Genomic DNA, 19,643 nt, shown 5'->3' with positions numbered 1-19,643 from the left:
ATGTGCAAGGGGATATAAAAAATGTTACTATTATTTGTATCATTTGTATTAATCTTGCATTATGATATAAAATAATATAATTTTATAGAGTTTTTGCATTTTTTTTCATGTTAGTCATTTCATGTATCATTATTATTATTTTTAATTCTGTATATTTGTTGTTTCTCTGTAATTTTCTGTAATAATGTTCCAGAATGTTAAAAATGTTTTAAGAATTAGCTGTAAAGTATGACTAATGTGATTTGTTAGTTAATTGTTTTATAATTTTATTTATAGTATTTATTTTATATTGATATTATAATTAACAATATGGTAGCTGTACAATTCTTATTAAACAGTATCACAATATTTGTATGATAATTCAGTCCATACTTTTAAACTATAAGTATGTCATTTAAAATGTTTAAAAGTAGCTCAAAGGGACCTACACTGTAGACTTGAAGAAACCCATTAGATAAGTCAAGATTGCTCCACTAAACATACAGAGTTATTTACTTGTAAACCATAAAGATAAGGGGTATTTCATTTAAAAATGATCTTATATTACACTTCAATCTAGAGTAAGGGACTGACAAAATTCTCCACCCAGGATTACACCTAATAACCTGAGCCTGATCTGATCTGACACATTTGGAATATATACAAGGTGATGCACTAATGAAAATGCTTCAATTTCCATTCTTTTCTAAACAAATACAAATTTTGTCATTTTAAATGATACTTATAAACTAATTGATTAATTTGAGTGAAAATGGAATATTTTACATATTATACAGTTTTATAGTATTTAGTAAGTTCCTCTATTTTGCTTTAGTCATTGTGCACAAATCCATCAGAATGCCATCTGAACACATGCTTCAATGAAAGAAATAAGGAATATGGAAATTATTTCCTTTTTTTTTTTTTTTTACAAAGCAGTCAACCTGGTCAATATGGGATCTATATGGGGTCAATATCGGGTCAACAGACATTTGCTTTCTTTGTTATACATATTTATAAATGTCTTATGCCAATTGTTTCAGATTTCTAATGTGGTCTTAGACCTTTGGACCTCACTGGAGTAACATTACTATGCAAAGGATGCTTGACTAATTTTCCCAAAACCAGAAAGAAACTGACTTAAAAAATATACAAAATCCACACTTAGTACTTATAGTGTTGAATTTTGGCCTTTTTTCCTCTTATTTGAATACATTTTCCATTTAGACTTGCAGTTTTCTCTTTCACAATAAGAATAGTTATTTAAAAAAAGGAATATAAAAATGTAAATGGCAAAGGGAAATATCAAACACATGATTGAAAATGATAACTTTGTATAGCTTTACAATGTTAATAGAAACATTACACAGAAAAATATATCATTTCTACCTGTATAGTTATTGTGCACAGAAAATCCATACAGTGAGTAATTGGAAATCAAGAACCTAATTTTATATGCAAAGACGCCTTTTATGTTTTCTTAATCTTTATTAATTTTCTTTAGAATTAAAATTAAGTAAAAATAAATAAATAAACAAAACAGTATTTTCTTTATTACTTCAATTCCAAAAGGATCCACAAGGGGGCGCAGGTACATTGTAGACAAAATGACGTATACTGCATGGTCAGGTGGCCCTGATTACCAAGATGGCGGCGGGGCAACAGTGGGTGTTAGTTGAGATGGTGCAAGCTTTTTACGAGGTTAGTGCTAATTTTCTTGTGATAGAATTTGTAAAAGTATAAATAAATAACGTATTGTTTTGTGTGTTCGCTCCACTGAAATTGTCTCGGATTGGTATCTCTTTTTGAGTCGTAAATTGTAAGCTAGTTTGTTGTCAAGCTAATACAGGAAGTAAAACCTGGTTGCCAAATAGGTGGCGGTTTCATCCTGAATTATCCCTTATTTCACATCTAGTGCCCTACATGTAGGGTGTACAATTAATTCTGGTCATATTCTATTAAGTGCACTAATGCGGGGAACAAGCAGCCATTAAGGGTTAAGACTTTAATCCCATTTATTAGCTGTTTACATTCATATCAACAACCAAATCCATGTGAATGTTAACATTTTAGTAGTTTTTTTAATCCTCTTGCTTTTAATTAGTGATTTGCAATTTAAAAAGACAAAGTCCTAAAATTCAACAAATGTAAGCTTTAATTTTTTAATGATTTTTTAAATCATACACTTAACGGTTTTACACCCCAAACATACAGACACTTATTTTTCTAACAACTTTTTTTTTCTGGGTTGTTATCAGAATCAGAATCCGGTTTATTGGCCAAGTGTGTTTACGCACACAAGGAATTTGGTTCCAGCTGTTTGTGACTCTAAAAAAGTACAGACATAAATAACACTATACTATACAAGACAAGATAATACAGACTATACAAGAAGCATGTTGCTGTAACTGTGTGTTATATTTATTGATTATTACAAAATAAAAGTCTTTCTCATGTTACTGTACATGAAATGAAATTCACTTTGAAAAGTCAGGTATGATTAATCACACCGTTTTCCTTCCTCCTAGGCACCAGCTTATCATCTGATCTTAGAAGGAATCCTGATATTGTGGATAATCAGACTGTTATTCTCAAAAACATATAAGCTGCAAGAGAGGTCTGACCTCACTGAAAAGGTAATAAAATCCTAAAACAAGAAGGGTCTGTGGAAGCTTAGTGTTTAAGGTGTTTGGCTACCAATCAGAAGGTCGTGGGTTTGAATCCCATGTCCACCAAACCGCCTCTGTAGGGCCTCTGAGTAAGGCTCTTAACCTTCAATTGATCAGCTGTATAAAAAAATGAGATAATGTAAGTCACTCTGGATAAGAGGGCGTCTGTCAAATGATGTTTTGATGATCTTTTTTCTAAACAGTTTTACTGTTGATCTTATAAGTATCATGAATGAGCATTATTTACAAGGTTGATTTAAATAAAAATAGAAAGGAACAGTGTTTGTTTTTGGCTTGTTGTTTTTAATACGTTTAAAATAAACAACTTTAAACTGAAAGTCATGGGTCAGGCTTTTATGGTAGAACTCAAAAGACAGTACAATCTTTAGAAATCTCATTTCATCAGTGAGGTTAAAGACAAGGTTAAATAATCCATTACTAATTTTTAGTAAGTCACTTTATATCGCTGTAGTTAACAATTGCAATTAATGCAGCATATTAAGGCAAATGACAGGTGATAATTTTTTTTCTGTGATATTTTAGTCCTGCGTGAAATGGTTATGTCAATAAAAATTACAACCTGTGCTTTTATCTTTTACTGTCATATCTTGTGGGAAGGGAGTTTTCATAATTTTTCCTAAAATCACTCCAGTAAATTTTTTTTGTATAATCTCCTACCCAAATCAAATATTTACCAGATAAATTGCTGAATAATAAAGTATAAACAATGTCCAAATTCATATAGTTATCTAATTAGCCAATTATGTGTTAGAAGTGCAATATATAAAACCATTTGGATATGGGCCAGCAGCTTCAGGTAATCTCCAACCATTAGAATGGTGGTGCTACATGGGCAGATGTGGTAGAATAGTGGACTTGCAGTATAAAAGAATCTGAAGAATCTGTGTGATATGAACTTGTCAACATGGACCAGAATTTCAAAGGAATATTTCTAAAGTCAGATGGAATGGGTGTTGCCCATTCCATATTAATTCCTTCTTTGCTGTTCTAATAACTTTCCTCCTTCTGAGAAGACTTTCACACAATAACACTGTGAGTTCAGACACTGATATTGGGCAAAGAGGCCTGTGGTGCAGTCTGTGTTCCAGTTCATCCCAAATGTTTTCAGTAGGGTTTAGATGTTCTCTTTGGAGGCCACTTAAGCTCTTCCACATAAGTGTTGTCCAAACCATACCTTTTTGGCAAATTCTATGCAATCATCTGCTGCTAGCTTTATGGCAACCTTTTGGGGGAAGGCCCACATACTGTATAGGTGTGAACATCAGATGTACACAAACATTTGGCCATATAGTACATGTCTGCAAACCCAAACTGCTTGAAAGGCTTTTAAATGCAGATGATTGAACACTGACATTTCTCTGTTTTCTGTGAATATTTTAGGAAAAAGAAGAGTTAATTGAAGAATGGCAGCCAGAGCCTCTGGTTCCTCCTGGGATGAAAATTCAGTCATCTCTAAATTATGACGTTGTGACTGGGTAAGCTGGCCTCAAAAACCTTCCAATTGGGTTCACTGGATCTACATTATTAGCTCTGACATGACTAATTACAGCCGTTGTGTGGACTTCAAGCTGAAAGAATAATTCATATATGCTGCGCTACTACTTACTGCTAATAACTGTGTTTTTATTTTATAGCTCTCCAAGCCACAAAATGATTGTTAATGGGAAAGAGTGCATTAACTTTGCCTCGTTTAACTTCTTGGGCCTGCTCGATAATGCACGCGTTAAGGTTTGTACCCTTGTGAATGCAGATGTTAGTCTAATTGCTTTTCCATGCTTCTTAAAATTCAGATTGTATCCAACTCTGATTGCAGAGCGGTGTTCAGCGGCAGCTGTTTTATTGCTCAGTGTATTTTAACGGCATTAAATGAATTTCATGGCAGAACATGATCATCTTGACAGCGCACTTATTTATAACTAGAGGATAAAATAGTGTATCGAAAGGATTTCAGTACTTATGATAAGATTATAAAAAAATAGAATTAGTGTGACTAATTATTCACACATTAGGATGTAAGTTGTAAATAATAATTTGTAAGTAAGTTATTTGTTTTTAAAACTTTTCTATTTCAGCAAAAGGCACTTGCATCTATTAGAAAGTATGGCGTGGGTACTTGTGGCCCAAGAGGATTCTATGGAACATTTGGTGGGTGATATTTCTTTCCATAAGATTATAAACAGTTAAACTTGATTTAAGGCATTCCTTCTTTTAATACATGCCATACAAAATCCCTTCTTTTAGATGTACACCTGGAGTTAGAAGAGCGCTTGGCTAAGTTTATGAGAACCGAGGAGGCCATCATCTACTCTTATGGCTTTGCAACCATAGCCAGCGCCATTCCTGCCTACTCCAAGAGAGGCGATATTGTGTTTGTGTAAGTGTTTGTATATTGTATGCTTCTCTCTTCTCAGCCAGAGGGCCGTATGTTGCAACTATAATGTTTCTCTACAATGTTTCTCTTTAGTTGATGACATTCTCTTTCTGTTATTCTCCAGATGCACCAGTCTCTGTGTACACAAGTATAAAACTTATTATCGTGCGCTGTGTGTCTTGTTTTTGCAGGGATGAAGCAGCATGTTTTGCAATCCAGAAGGGCCTGCAGGCTTCCCGGAGCTTCATTAAATACTTCAAGCACAACGACATGGAGGATCTGGAGCGACTGCTAAAGGAGCAGGAGGTGGAAGACCAGAAGGTGGGGAAAGAGTCATGCACATACTGCACATGCATACTGTGGGAGGAAATGTAATGCCTTCAGGACAAATATATGTAAGATACAAAACTGCAGTTACAATAGAATAAGAGCCATGAACAATTCTAAGGTTTTGTGTGGGCATATGTGTCATGTTTAGGCAGATGGAATTTACCTTGCTCCTTTACACTCCTTTACAGTTTAATCTTTACCGAAAGATAGCTTTAGACAAGGTTTACAACGAGAAAAACACTGAATTTTAGTGGCATATTTGCAGATTCTGCCAGTTGATGTATCAAAATATGCTATAAGCTCTATTTTGAACAAAACCCAATATTTCATCTTTTCTTCAGCCATCCAATAGGTTTTTTCCAGAGCTCCGATTTGTATATGCAAAATTATTTGATCTTTTTTTTCTGATTAGTATTTTCTGCTGTGTATTTTCTCAGAATCCACGCAAGGCTAGAGTCACCAGAAAATTCATTGTTGTGGAAGGCCTGTATTTGAACACGGCAGACATCTGCCCTCTACCACAGCTGGTGAGAAAACACTGTCCTTACACTCTACTGAGTCCAGTGTTTACATCGTTAGACTTAAATTCAGAGGGTGATTTTAATCATTCTTGAATTGCTTTTTTTTTTTTTTTTTTAATTACTAAACAGTGACTGAAAATGTTGAATGTTTATTTCCAGGTGAAGCTAAAGTACAAGTATAAAGTACGCATCTTTCTGGAAGAAGGCATGTCTTTCGGTGTGCTGGGAGAACATGGCCGAGGCGTCACCGAACACTTTGGAGTTAGTGTAAGTATCACATGTTAGATTGCGTTCTGCTGTCATGTGTATAATGGACAGTTCCCCTTGAAATCCCCTTGAAGTCATTCCTAGAAATGGATGAAGGACAGTCGGAAATTGGCAGCTTGTTGAAAATATCAGTATTGTTTTTAACATGGTTAAACAAGACAAAACACAGTTGCATTGAGAGTTGTGCAAACATCAACAAAAGCAAGAGGACCTCTGTGACTAAGAAATATTTATGAATCAACTATGACCACATCATTTTAACTGTGTACAGTAAATTAAAACATGGCAACTGTTGGTCTTTTAAAATTCATACTTCACACCAAATAAAGACAGAGTCCAATAGAAGAAAGAAAAGGTTTTGGTCCTCTGTCACATGAAACTGATTTGGAGTGATTGATGTGAATAGTTTTAATAGGTTATTAAATGATTTAATCTTTTTCTTTGTTTGAACTTTGTTTATTTCATTGGATCGATTGTGACAAAATATTTGAGAACACCTTCTTTTAGCTGTACAACCCATCCCTATATGTCACTAATTTAGGTCATTGTTAGACACTGAAGTATTTAATATTTTTTCTAATGAATCTTATAATCTAATATTGTGACTTTTCATGTATTCAGATAGATGACATTGACCTTATAAGTGCCAACATGGAGAACGCAGTGGCTTCCATAGGTGGATTCTGCTGTGGCCGATCATTTTTAATTGATCATCAGGTATCTGAGACTCTTTCAGTGCTTGATATTTCCTCTTTCTGCAAATCATCTGTCTAAATTATTGGTGTAGTTGATGTTGAATTCGTATCTGTGCGTGATCTGAATCAGTTTCTGCAGTAAATCTGTAAATTTGGAAGAATGGTCTTTGCATCATCATTCGAATGATCAAAAGCAATTGCTATAACTGGATACATGTGTGCTTTGAAATGTAAACCAAGCTAAATTCACAATGACCCATCTATGATGTATCTGTTATATGCAGTCCAGATTTTTGGCAGAACGAACCACTTGATCACCGTGAATGTTGGACACACTATTTGAGCAACATTTTCTGGATTTAAATGGAAATCATTCTTGGAAACCTTGAGGCAAAATCCCTTATTTGGACATTGAAAGTAACAGGACATTTGTCATATCACTGATCGGTCATTCTTGTGTGTGTTAGCGACTGTCTGGACAAGGCTACTGTTTCTCAGCCTCACTTCCACCCATGTTGGCTACTGCTGCTATTGAGGCCCTCAACATCATGGAGGAGGACCCAGGTAAAAGACACACACACACACACACACACACACACACACACACACACACACACACACACACACACACACACACACACAGACAGAGCTCTAGTATTCAGTCCCCCTGCCTATATTTCACCTTTCTTTATTTAACAAAGAACACAAAAGCTGTTAATATGTACAATAATTTCAAAAGGGAGGAGCAGTAGATTAATGAGAGTTTTTGTTAGCCATCAGATTACAGGGTCCATTCCACTACACAATTTTCAACTGGAAAGACTTCAGACACAAAGAAAGACTGATATCTTCCTGATTTAGACCATATGTTGAGGCCCATATGAAAGCTACAAAAATATTTTTAACCTTTGAGCACTGAAAAGGGGGCGACTCAACAGACTGTAGGCCTAACTCTGGATTTAATAGAAACATACATTCTGAAACTATTCTTGATTTTTATCTAGATTTCTCTACTATGAAAGATGCAGCAATAGATCCGTATTTAAAGTTCTATTCTATTGACTGGAAGGTTGTTCAAAGTAAAGGAATCTGAGAGTCGGTGGGCTTCTGAGCATGACCCCAAAACCTTCTTCTGTCTCATGTAAATTCAGTTGCAGGATACTGCTAAAGAAAACTACTCATATTACTCTGTATCATTAGCAGATACATTTTTATTAAAAAATTGTATTAGATAGGATTCATTCATAATTTCATTGAGTCTTTAGTTTAAAATGTTTTCATTGATGTTTTCACTTTGGTTAATACAAACAATGCCGTTCAATCACATGCTGATCGTGGCACCAGTGAGATGTAGCTATTGCTTTCTCTTGCCATGCAGCAGCTCTTTCCTCTTTATGTCGGTCCTCCTCATTTGACCTGTAAAATAGGTCAACTTCCATAGCTTCATTTTTTTTTTCCAGCACCATCATGCTTACCTTCTCATAGACTGCTGATATTCAAGCAGAATATGTCATAACTCATCGCAAATATGGTGCATTGAATACCTGGAAAATAAAAAATAGCCATGAGAAAAGAAGTTTTGTTTTTCAGAGTATCAGAATCCAGCATAAGCACCAGAATTACTTAACACATTAATATTTCAGAAGGAACATGCTTCAGTGTTTGAATTTTCCTTTATGTACTGAATGTTGACACAAAACACAAAAAAGCCAAATGTGTACAGGCCTTATTAAAGTAATATACATGAATAGAGTTAATTATACAGCAGACTTCTTATTTCCAAGCTAAACCACGGAGTTAGTTAATTAGTATTTACTGGTTATAAATAAACTCTTGACTAAAGCAGATTTTTCTTATTTGCTTTTCCAGAAATTTTTGCTACCCTGAGAGGAAAGTGTAAATATGTCCACAAGGCATTACAAGGGTAAGTCATTTTAACTCCTGACAAATTGAACACGAATATTGGACCGAAAGATTTGCTAAAAGATCTCCAAATCAATGGAAATATACAGAATATGTAATCTGTGAGTAGCCTTAAAAACACCGGATGTTGCTGAGGCTGATTCCCTGAACCTCACATATGCATTATCCTCTGTTATCCTCTGGTAACACTTTATACCAGCTATTTTATTGTTAAGACCTAAAACTGATCATTATAAACTATTCCTTCTAGTCATGTCTTTTGCTTGTGTATTGTAGAATTCCAGGTTTGAAGGTTATTGGGGTTGAGTTAGCTCCAGCACTCCATCTCCAGCTTGTGAACAGCACCGGATCCAGAGAGAGTGATGTCAGGACACTACGCTCCATCGTTGATTATGTATGAACTAAAACTCATTACATGTGACAGTGAGGCTCCTTTATAACATTTTCACAATGGTTTATGATTTTACATAAAGCACTTAAATTGATGTAAAACAGATGTATTTGAACCATACATTTTATAGCTAATGCAAAGTAGGTCCTTGATTGTAGCAGTAACCAGGACAAATATATGACATTAAGTTGTGTGAATTATCACATTAGCTAGCAAACTCATTTACATTTTTAGATTAAACTGTGTTCATTCAATTCTACTGTACTTTACTATTTGCATGCATGCAGTGTTTGGACAGACAAATAGCTTTGACTCTGGCTCGCTACCTAGACAAAGAGGAGCGTTTCCTTTCATCACCCAGGTGAGCGCACAAATCTTTACGTAAAATAAAGTAAAATGCTGTATAACATCTGTCTGTTTTTAAGCCATTATAGACTTTTAAATGTTACATACGTGGCTTTTTTTTTCTTTTTTTTTCTTAATCTTATTTGCTTCTTTGTGCCTGACATGAATATCTTCTGCATGAATTTTCTGCCCTCTCTTTAGCATCAGAGTGGTGGTTACTGTTGAGCAGACTGAAGAGGAAATTGAGAAAGCAGCATCCTGTATTCGAGAGGCAGCTCTTGTGACACTTAAGTAGTTGCAAATTCTTCCAGCATGGTGACAGACACTAAAATCAACAATAACATGTGTTTCAAGCTGAACACTCCCATTCTGCTCATGATGGTGCTTTAGCCATGGCTACACTGTCAGAACTGCAGACCTCAGTCCACCATGGGACATTCAATGTGTCATGCATCATGAGAACTGAATGAATAGTTGCAGCTTTTTGACTCTTTATAAATATTATATTTAAAACACTGATCTGTTTTGTGTTGCAGTTTCACATTGAAATGAATGTAGAAGTTCCATTGACCAAATATTTTTATGTTTCATCTGATGCCTTGAATGAAAGTTGCAAAGGTTGATTAAACTGCAGTTAATATTAAAATTGGAGAGTTAGAACATATTCAAATTCCTTTTATACACTGTTTGGGTTTCTTCCCTTAACATTTCCATAAAAAAGACATTTCACATGCTTTTTTTTTTTTTAAATGAAAAGTACATTTGGGAATTTTTGTTTATATATATTTTTTTTATGAGAACATTTTTTCAATCCAGGAAAAATTTATTATTTTTTACATGATTTATTCTTTTTTCATATATTGCATGATACTGTCAGCTTATTATGACGGCATGAATGCACATAGCTTTATGGACACATTTTACATTTACTTTTATAAATACTGATACATAATTGAAAGCAACATTGAGTTCTTGGGTTTATCAGAGCCCTACAATAGAGAGAGGGTCCCTTTCTGAACTTGTTCAACGTTGAACCCTGTAAGAAGAATCAAAAGGAACCTTTATGCCTAATATTTTATTTCCAAAAGATGTTTATTTTTTAGACAAAATAGCTATTTGATGTTTTTTTATTTATTGTTTTCGATATTTGTTTACAGTTTATTATAAATTTTGGCCGTAATCTAAAAAGGATTTTGATCCAATTCTTCTTGCTAAAAAAAGTTATTAAAAGCTATTAAAGGTTCTTTGGTTTTCATGCAGGGGGAAGCATTAAAAGTTCTACGAAGAATGTCAGAACAAAGGGTTTCTTTTTAGAAAATTTCCAAAATAGAGCCCTTAAAGAAAAGCTTGAACCATTACCATCCAAAGAACTCTTGATGTGTTTTTCCCCTAAGATTGCATCTTGTATTGCTGCTAACTGTGTGGGGTTTTCTTTAATAAAATCAATTTGTTAATTTGTTGTGGTGTTTTCTGTAATTTTGCTCTGTCTTAGAAAGTAAAAGTCAAAAATTATTATATGAATGAAAAGATCGTTGACTTGTCTGACTCACTGAAAAAAGTTTTCTCCAGGTTTCTTTAATAAGCCAAAAGGAAAAGTCCACACTGAAACTCATAAAATGTGTTTGTTTACATTGAAATATTTGTGATGTGCTTAGTGATTCTGGTGCTAATTCGAGTTTAACCAAAAAAATTTGTCTAGTTAATAGTCTATGAGACGAGCGGGGTGAAGTTGACATCAGTATAAGTATAAAATCTTAGGAACCTTATCTAACCACAGGGTACAGATAAGGAGGTGAGACAGCTTAACAAACAAGGATTAAAGCGCTGCTGCACTGAGCTCTACAGGTAGAGATCATTCTTCAGCAGGCAGATGAATGGCCTTGTGGGTAATTTCAAAATCTTGCCCTAAACTGAAAAAAGACCAATAGGTCGATGTTAAAAGTTAAGCAAACATGTATAGTCAGGTTTTCCTGACAAAATAAATCTCTAAGCCCATGCGTTAATAATAAAAGTGGGTGGGTGTTTATTTTTATTTCAGTAAGACCTTAATGTTATAATACTCCTTAAATTGACCACGCTTGTTCATTTCATTGTCCCCTGGCTGTTTTACGCAGTCACATATAGTTTATCACCTGTAGGTGGCGCGTTTAATTCATGCCAGGAACCCGGATCCACGTTATCCCGCTTCCCTCCCTTAGGACTGATCCATGCTACGTCAAAGAAACACCTCCGTTTCTCTCAACTCACTTTTTCAGCTTTGAGAAGCGCAAACGCGGTGTTCAGCTCGTCCCGGAATGAAACGCGCACTTCTTTTGGAAAGCAGCCACCACCAACAAGAGCTTTATTCTCAGCGCACCTGTTATATTTCAACCAAAACTTGGCCTGTTTTCCCAGACTTTTAAATCAATCTTGGAGGAGTTTTGTTCCTCCTAACAGACCGAATTGACTGTTCATACCTGTGCTGGATGCCCGATGCCCTGTGTATAGATTTTTCCTCATCCAACTGGCAGAGTTTATTCCCTGGAAGGATGGATATTTCAAGGATTAATCGTTTTGCTTTGCGTAATTGTTTGAAAACTTTTCTCCTTGCGTTGTCCGTCTTGACTTCTGCGAGAGTCTCAGGTAAGGTTTTTTTTTTGTCTAAGTAACCAGTGAAAACCTCTTAGGGGGGAGAAAAAAATGGGGTACAAACAAAAATAAACTTTTGGATTGCAATGCATTACTATACAGGATGAGAGTTTAAAGTTTTAAGTGCCGGAGGCTGTGCGTAATTGTTTCAAGTGAATTTTCCATCTCTGTATAAGTGTGAGCTGTGTGCATATCTAATACCCATAGCCAGTACAAGCTGAGATCCAGTTCCTCGACATATTCTCGAGATTTCCTGAGCAATCAATAAGATTATTTGAAAGTGATCTCTTTCCTTTGTTGAAGTCACTAATTCATTTAGTTCCCTGCAGGGGTGGGGGTGACAGATGTCCATGTTTCCTGTTTTGAGCTTGCCCTCTTGGGTCTTGTTGTTCCATTTGGTTAAGGAGTTTGGGGGCAGATGTTGAAACCTGGATGGTGTCTTCTAACCCTTTTATCACCCTTTCCAGCAGTGCAGATTCTTGTCTCTCACCTGAAAAGTGTTTACATCATAAGGAAAACAGTTTGGCTGGTTAAAGATGAAGCCTGGGATTAAACACTGTTAGTACAAATAAATCTGATTTATTTATCAGTGAATAAATGTGTGAATAGGCAACAGTCACATCACTGCTTTGAGTTAAAGGCCAATGGGGGGCGTTTGTGCCTAACCACAGGAGGGTGAGCTCTTTTGGCCAGCACCACTCACCCCCCATGAACAAGGTGTGGGGATATTCAACAAGGTCATTGACATGCTAATTGATCACTTGCTAAGAAGAGTCCTTGAACCCAGATGCAATTGTCTTGGAGCCAAACAAAGGAGGACTTTTGGTTAAAAAAAAAAATAGAAGAAGGATGGATTTTTCAACCATGAATGTTTAATTTGCCTATTGTCCTCCCTTATTTAATGGAATATATGTAATCCTATTTGTGGTGAGTTTGTTTAGTTTGGGCTATGGCTTTTATGAAAACTAATTTGACTATTAAACCGGGATCACTTATGGGCTTGAAATTAAGACTTGTTAACTTTGTCATCAAATCCTTTTTGAGTCAGTGAGGTTGGTGTTCTGGGCATACAACCATGACATTCCAATTTTCCATCATGCCCAAGACTAATCCAGCAAGGCAAATGTGAACAATAACAGCCAGTCAGAATGATTGATGTTGAGTTTCCCGCTGTGCGGCTTATTCGAGTCCTACTTCCAAAGAGGTCCTCACTGACGCTAAATTAGTTTAGGACTTTTTAATAACAGATCTACCCGGTTTGGAAGGAGCACATCTGGGGTATATTTACAGTACTTATAGAAATCTCCCCTCACTGATGTATAAAAATGGGTTCTGCCAATCAGCAAACAGAGACGCACACTTTGGCCTTATTCATGAAGGGCTAAGTTGTTACAGGACTTTTGGAATGATAAAACCATGAAGAAAAGTGCAAAAAAAAAGTTTCAAAGTTTTTTTTTTGTTTTTTTTAAACAACACCTTCCTTCCCCCATTCTCTGCCTTTATTCTGAGCTGTGAAATTAAGCAGAGCAAGAAGGGGTGGACACAGTTGAGGAGTTCAGTGTGTTAATCCTGTGTTAACCAGGGCAAGGGTGTAAATCTAAAGAGCCTAACACCCTGAGCCACAACAGAGGATTTGAAAGTGGAAATCCATGAAAAGGATAGATGATCCTTTAGGGTCTTTGGATATAGTGAGTATCTTCATCAATAGTCTGCCAGCTCCTTAAACTGATATGCATGAACAAGATTTATCCAAGGATTAGACATCAAAGTACTTCTGCCCAACCAATGAGAGCATTTGGGTCAGTGAAAATGAGATTTGTACACTTCTTGAGTTGTGGTCAAAAAAAGAGACAGTAGGGTGCATTAATCAGCTACAGACTGTTTGCTAATAAAGTTGCTTGCGCTGCTTCTGGAAAGACCTGTCATGTTGATGAAAGGCATCCCTTGATTTCCAACAAGCAAAAGGCTGCATTTAAGAGTGCCTCGGTCAGCAGGCTGGGTATAAAATGGAAATGTTTTTCAAATGCTTTTAAGCTTTGAGTCTATGATTTGCGTAACTTGCATTTTTATTCCCCTCAGTTCAGTGATGTTCCAGGGAAGACACCAAATGTGGCAAAATCACCCTCCATAAATTGGGACATGCTTTGAAGGATGGCTGTGGTTTGTGTAATGCAGAAGTCCATGGATATGAGATCACAGCAGCATGTCATTAGATATTCTGCTGCCTGTAAGGCATTCCGAAGGAAGCTTTAATGAGGAGATAAGGGGTCGAAAAGAGTGGTGTAGGGCTGTAGAAATACAATGAATTAGAAGTGATCCGGGTTATTACAGGCTTAATATAAAAATCTGGTCTGATTTTTAAAAAAATAATAATCTCTGGTCTTGATTATTCTGAATAAACCAAAAAAAAGCTGTACTGAAGATTTATATGCACTTTCCTGGAACTTTGTAGCAAAACCTGACTCTCCACTCCTTGAATTGCTCTATAACTATAGATATCTGCTTCTGTCACTGTTGTATATGAGCCTTTACATTTTATGTAAAGCATATAGTGAATCGCCTGACTGACAGTCATGTTCTAGTGTTGAAACTGTTCGAATCACTTCTTTGTTACTGTTGGTGGATGACCTAAGTCTGTGGAATTTCTACTGTCTCCAACTCCTAAGATTTCATCTGACAGTTTAAGGACCCCAATTCATCCAGACTCCATGTTAAGCTCATAAAGCGACATTTTTCCAAGGGCCACCCAGCTGTAGCTTGCGAATAAACTCACTAAGCCTAGTGGAGCCAGGGATCAGTCTGAATCAACAGTGAGTGTATTTTTATTATTAATAGAAAAATTTCCTCCCCTTATAAACCTCTCAACCTTTACCTCCAGCAAGGAGTCTTTTTAAATGTTGTAGAAAACTTTTATAGGTTAGGATGTTTTCTGACTGTAGTGCTTGAGAAACGTTTAGTGTTTTGGATGCCAGACAGTAGTAGGAAAAGCAGCAGCCGTGGCGGTGTTCAGAATTGGTCATTAAAAAAAAAAAAAGAAATGACACATGTGTAAAACATGATGCTAATAATAATGGAGGAAATGACATCTTGCATTATAAAACCAGATTGACCCTTTTTTCCTCCTACAATAAACCTTTAGTTAGCCTTCATTTCTATATATCTCTATGCTTAGAGTATAGTTAACTGGCTATTAGATTTTGAATGGGGGGGAAAGTGGAGTGAACGCAACTGATTAGTTCTGTTTCTCCTCATGGCAACTGGTTGGCAATAAAGTATGCTTAAACACTAAAATATGTTTGTAGATGTTGTGGATAAATATAGAATAGTAACTTCAAGGAACATTTATGAACATTATTATAGTGTAGTCAGTGGACAAAGTTATGTTATTTGAGATATAATAATGAATACACTGTCTGTGGTGCCGCATGTTATATTAAACATCTATACCTGATCTCTGACCAAAATATCTATACCTCTGACCAATTAAGATGCTGTTAAATGCTAAAAGTTAAATAATTCAGGTGCTACAGGATTAAAGATCTGACAACAAACAAGTGGAAGATAAAACAAAAACTCATAACCGGTAACAACCGATATATACTGAACAAAATTTATAAACGCAACACTTTTGTTTTTGCCCCCATTTTCATGAGCTGAACTCAAAGATCTAATAGTCAAAGATTTTGACTTTTTGTGTATTTCAACAATAAATGATTCAGGACTTCTGTCTGTCATTCGTCTGTCCCGAATTCTGACATAACGGATGAAAAAGTGCGTACTGCAGCTTCTGAGTCGATGATAGTGCCTGGCTTTTACAATAAACTAAGTTGTTTTCTTAATCCTGAACATATAATGGGTCTTATGACAGCACGTACATGCTACTTTCCATCTGCTCTGCCAGGCGATGATCCTCTGACATAAGCCAGATTTTCATATCTTCTTACCTAAACATTGACACATCATTAGCTTGTCTAATGCGTGCTTCCTCGAGGCTATGTGGAAGACTAATGTTGTACTTTCATTTGTACTGAAATAGCACAAACAGTATGTCAAATCAAGACTGGCTGATTATTTTCCATATGAAGCACCAGTAGCTTTTCAGGAGTCACAATGACTTATTGTAGAGCTGACATGGCAGTTTTTGACACAAAGACTCATCAGCATTGGAGCACGTTCAGCCCCTGTAGAGAAATATTAATGCGGTTGCCTTCTGTTGGAAAATTGGATCGAGTCTTAACCCATGGTGAAATACTGATGTGAATTCTTTATCTGGTAATTTGCAGGAAGCTCTGTATGTTAAACACGTTTAAAGCCATTTTTAAAGGTCTTGCATTTGTTCTTGGTTTGTCTGGAGAGATTGCCCGGAATAATGTAATATATCACTAAAGAAGAAGCGTAGTTTCTTCTAGACTTTAGACAGTAGTGGTGTGCTTTCTGTTATGAACTATATTGAAGCAATGCAGTTTACTCATTAGTCATTAGTATGTGGGTGAAATGGAAAAAATGTATCATTATTTATTATTTTTCCAATACGTTAGCAAAAAATCTCACATTTGTTTTTGAACCTTACCATCATTTCTGGCCTCATTTTCTTTGTTAATGATGGTGAAATATGCTGCAAGATTGCTCACAGGCCTCAAGCATAATCATTGTAGTGCAAAACTGTTGTTTTCTTTCTTGGCTGTCAAGCAACATCACTGGATATGGAATATGATTTGCGGCTGTAAGAAGTTAACATTTTAAATTTAGTTAACTTATTTTTAAATCAGACGTGCTTACCTCTATGTACGTAGCATGGCTCAAAGAACTAATTACAAAGTTCTAAGTGTGTAAAATGTAACAACAAATTCCCTGCTGGGAAAAAGACCCCAAATCAAGTACAGCTTGTCCATAAATACCATGAGGTGTTTTTTGTTATTTTTATTTTTTTCAGAGGAAATGACTGATTATTTGGCTTGTGTGTTATCAGAGTTTTTAAATAAAAATATGTTTTTTAGCCCAGTGCCTTGATGCTAATCAAAAGCACCGTTGATGTAATGACATTGAGGTTTGGTTAGACTGCATGCGTGTGGAGGAGCTGCTAATCTTTTCCAAGCTGAGGGATAAAGATTGGTATGCTCAGGAACTGGTTTATGGGTACAACTTGCAAATATGGATAAAAGGAAGCATTTTGAATCTGAGTAACATCAAAAAGATTTGACAAGCCACAAATGTCTACTCAGATTGTTATGCACATGGAAAGGGAGGTGCAAGTGCCAGATTGATGACTTTGAAGTAGAGATACGGTTTACGAGGGTTTTTTTGGCTGCAGTTTACTCGTTAATAGATTTAGCAATATGAAAACTGGCGTTACTGCTCCCTCACTCACAATGGTGTTCATTACACATCCATAAAGCATATGCAAAAGGGGAGACAACTAGCTGTTCTGTAATGAGAACTGAAAAGTTTTGTTGTGATTATCATACTAAAAGTTATTGCCATAAGGTCCCATTTTCAAGATATTTCATTATCTCACATTTAATTTGATTTGCGAGTCAAGTTTTATTGGCTTTTTTTTATTGACATGAATTAATTTTCTCATCAAATGAGCATTTTTACAGCCTACACTTGTAGATGATCCACATCTAGGCCAGACACGAACGGTCAGAAAACCTCCTTCTTCTTAGTGCCTCCCCTTCAGTATAACACACCCCTCCAGTTTGGCCTGTCCAGATAACATCTGTTACTACCCTGCCCACCCCCTCCAAATGAATTCACCAGGGATGTGTAGAAGATCATCTGCTAAAGACCTGAAACAGATTATAAAAGTCATCCAGATGACGATGGAGCACAGTCAGTCTTTTATTACTGTCCATCATATATCTGTCCTCACTGATTTGAAGTCCCCCAGCTGTTTGTTCTAGAGATCTGGCATTTCATCAGGTGGCACCACAGCTTGGCACTGAAGTAGACAGGGGAACCTGAAAGTGAAAAGACAGAAGAAAGGAAAAAAAGAAAGTGATGAGTGAAAATTGCATTTTTGTAGTCGATGCACAGAACAAGGAATGTACTTGAAATGTCCTTCAATTATGTGCTGCACTGACAGACCGAAGAGGATGAAATACCTTTTAACATTTGAGATCCTGGTGTTAGGCACTGCAATGGATACAGACTATTTCTAGTGAACTTGAAATGAACTTTATAAATACTATTTAAACGTATCAAGGCCATTAGGTGAAAACTTTGTTTAGAAAAGTACTGGGAACTGGAATGATGACATCACAGATTAATAAATCAAGATAAAAACGTGTACGAAGAATGAGGCACCATTTCAACTTGCACTAAAAGGTTTTCCCTCATTTGTATTGAGCGTGTTTCACAGAAAATATGTTTTGATTTTAACTAGTGTTTAAAAGAGCTCCAGCTTTTTAAATATTTCCAGCATTCACGGATGATGGATACTTTGGAAGTCTTTTAAAAGTTTGTCGCTGTGGTTTACATCTCTGTCTCTTACTGAACCTGTTAGAAACAAAAAAATTAAGCAAAACCAAAGAGTGTGGTCTCGCATGCTGATGATTATAATTGGCCTTTATGACAGCTACATCTGGTTAAAAACTCATACTTTTCATTTGCCATTTTGCAATGATTGCAGTTTTCTATAAATAAACACCTGATAGAAATGATCATTTTGCTGTGTCACGCAAACCTCCAAGGAGCCTTATAAAAACTTGCATGTGCCGTGCTTATTTATCCAGATGCAAGAGTTTTATTATAGAGCAGACATTTTCATCATGGATGTCACCCAGAGAAATTCACATTCTCAAAAAAAAAATAAACTGAATTTAAAGAACATGTGGATTAAATTCTGCGACAAGATATAAAGAATAAAACACAGTGTGCTGGGATAGAAAAATAAAGTTATTAGTATGATCCTGAAGTTGATTAGACATTAACATTAATCATTAATCAGTGTCTTCTCAATCAAGAACATAAAACTTTTTTTTAATGGAATGGTTGGATTTGTGAGCTCAAGCATCTCCTGCATGTTTTACAGTTATGCTTCGGTGTTATTCTTGTTTGCATTATATAAATGTTTATGTAGAAAGAGAAAGTGATATTACTGTATCTGCAAATAGCTTAGTCTGTGTATTCTGACTATTTATACTCTGTTAAAATTTCTTCTATCTTTGAATTTTCCAGTCACCAATGGGAAATTCTTTGGTTTAAGAAATATGAGGAAATTTCTTAAGCAGCTGAGATTTTGCCGGTCCATAATCAATAATTTGACCATACACCTGTTTTGAATGAACCACCAACATGGAGGAAAACACAGCAGACTGGTATACTCTGTTAAATAAAACCAATAAAGATTTCTCTATGATTTTTAGATTGGTAATGGGTTTTGCTCTTAATAAAGAGGGTTTTTTTTCCCTAAAAACGTAGACTGAAACATGTAATGGTATTATTCTTTAATAATTGAACCAGGAAATTGTCCATATCATCCTTGTGCAAACTATTTGCAGC

At 35.7% G+C, this 19,643-nt stretch overlaps 2 protein-coding genes across 4 annotated transcripts in view; both read left to right on the top strand.

Moving 5' to 3' along the window:
* Positions 1-1,552: 1,552 nt before the first annotated feature.
* On the top strand, positions 1,553-10,966 carry sptlc1 (serine palmitoyltransferase, long chain base subunit 1). Of its 2 annotated transcripts, XM_027141197.2 has the most exons (15): positions 1,553-1,680; positions 2,508-2,615; positions 4,050-4,144; positions 4,304-4,397; positions 4,742-4,814; positions 4,911-5,043; positions 5,232-5,361; positions 5,808-5,897; positions 6,051-6,158; positions 6,780-6,875; positions 7,321-7,417; positions 8,723-8,777; positions 9,053-9,170; positions 9,455-9,528; positions 9,714-10,966. In XM_027141197.2, the coding sequence occupies exons 1-15, from the start codon at positions 1,627-1,629 to the stop codon at positions 9,805-9,807; spliced, it is 1,419 nt and encodes a 472-aa protein (XP_026996998.1). In that variant the 5' UTR covers positions 1,553-1,626; the 3' UTR covers positions 9,808-10,966. The 2 variants fall into 2 exon arrangements, with proteins under 2 accessions (XP_026996998.1, XP_026996999.1); XM_027141198.2 differs by lacking the exons at positions 7,321-7,417; positions 8,723-8,777; positions 9,053-9,170; positions 9,455-9,528; positions 9,714-10,966 and adding an exon at positions 7,138-7,314.
* A 685-nt stretch (positions 10,967-11,651) lies between these two features.
* Positions 11,652-19,643, top strand: part of ror2 (receptor tyrosine kinase-like orphan receptor 2) — a 65,049-nt gene continuing 57,057 nt past the window's right edge. Inside the window, exon 1 of one of the 2 annotated variants that reach the window (XM_047804865.1) lies at positions 11,652-12,134. In XM_047804865.1, coding sequence (XP_047660821.1) covers positions 11,978-12,134 — 157 coding nt within the window. In that variant the 5' untranslated portion in view covers positions 11,652-11,977. The remainder of the gene's footprint in view (positions 12,135-19,643) is intronic. The other variant, XM_047804866.1, reaches the window with a different exon arrangement.

Source organism: Tachysurus fulvidraco, chromosome 20, assembly GCF_022655615.1.
Source record: "Tachysurus fulvidraco isolate hzauxx_2018 chromosome 20, HZAU_PFXX_2.0, whole genome shotgun sequence".
In the NCBI taxonomy this organism is placed as follows: Eukaryota; Metazoa; Chordata; class Actinopteri; order Siluriformes; family Bagridae; genus Tachysurus; species Tachysurus fulvidraco.
The sequence above is the reverse complement of the archived record's forward strand: the minus strand, read 5'-3'. Positions and strand labels throughout refer to the sequence as shown.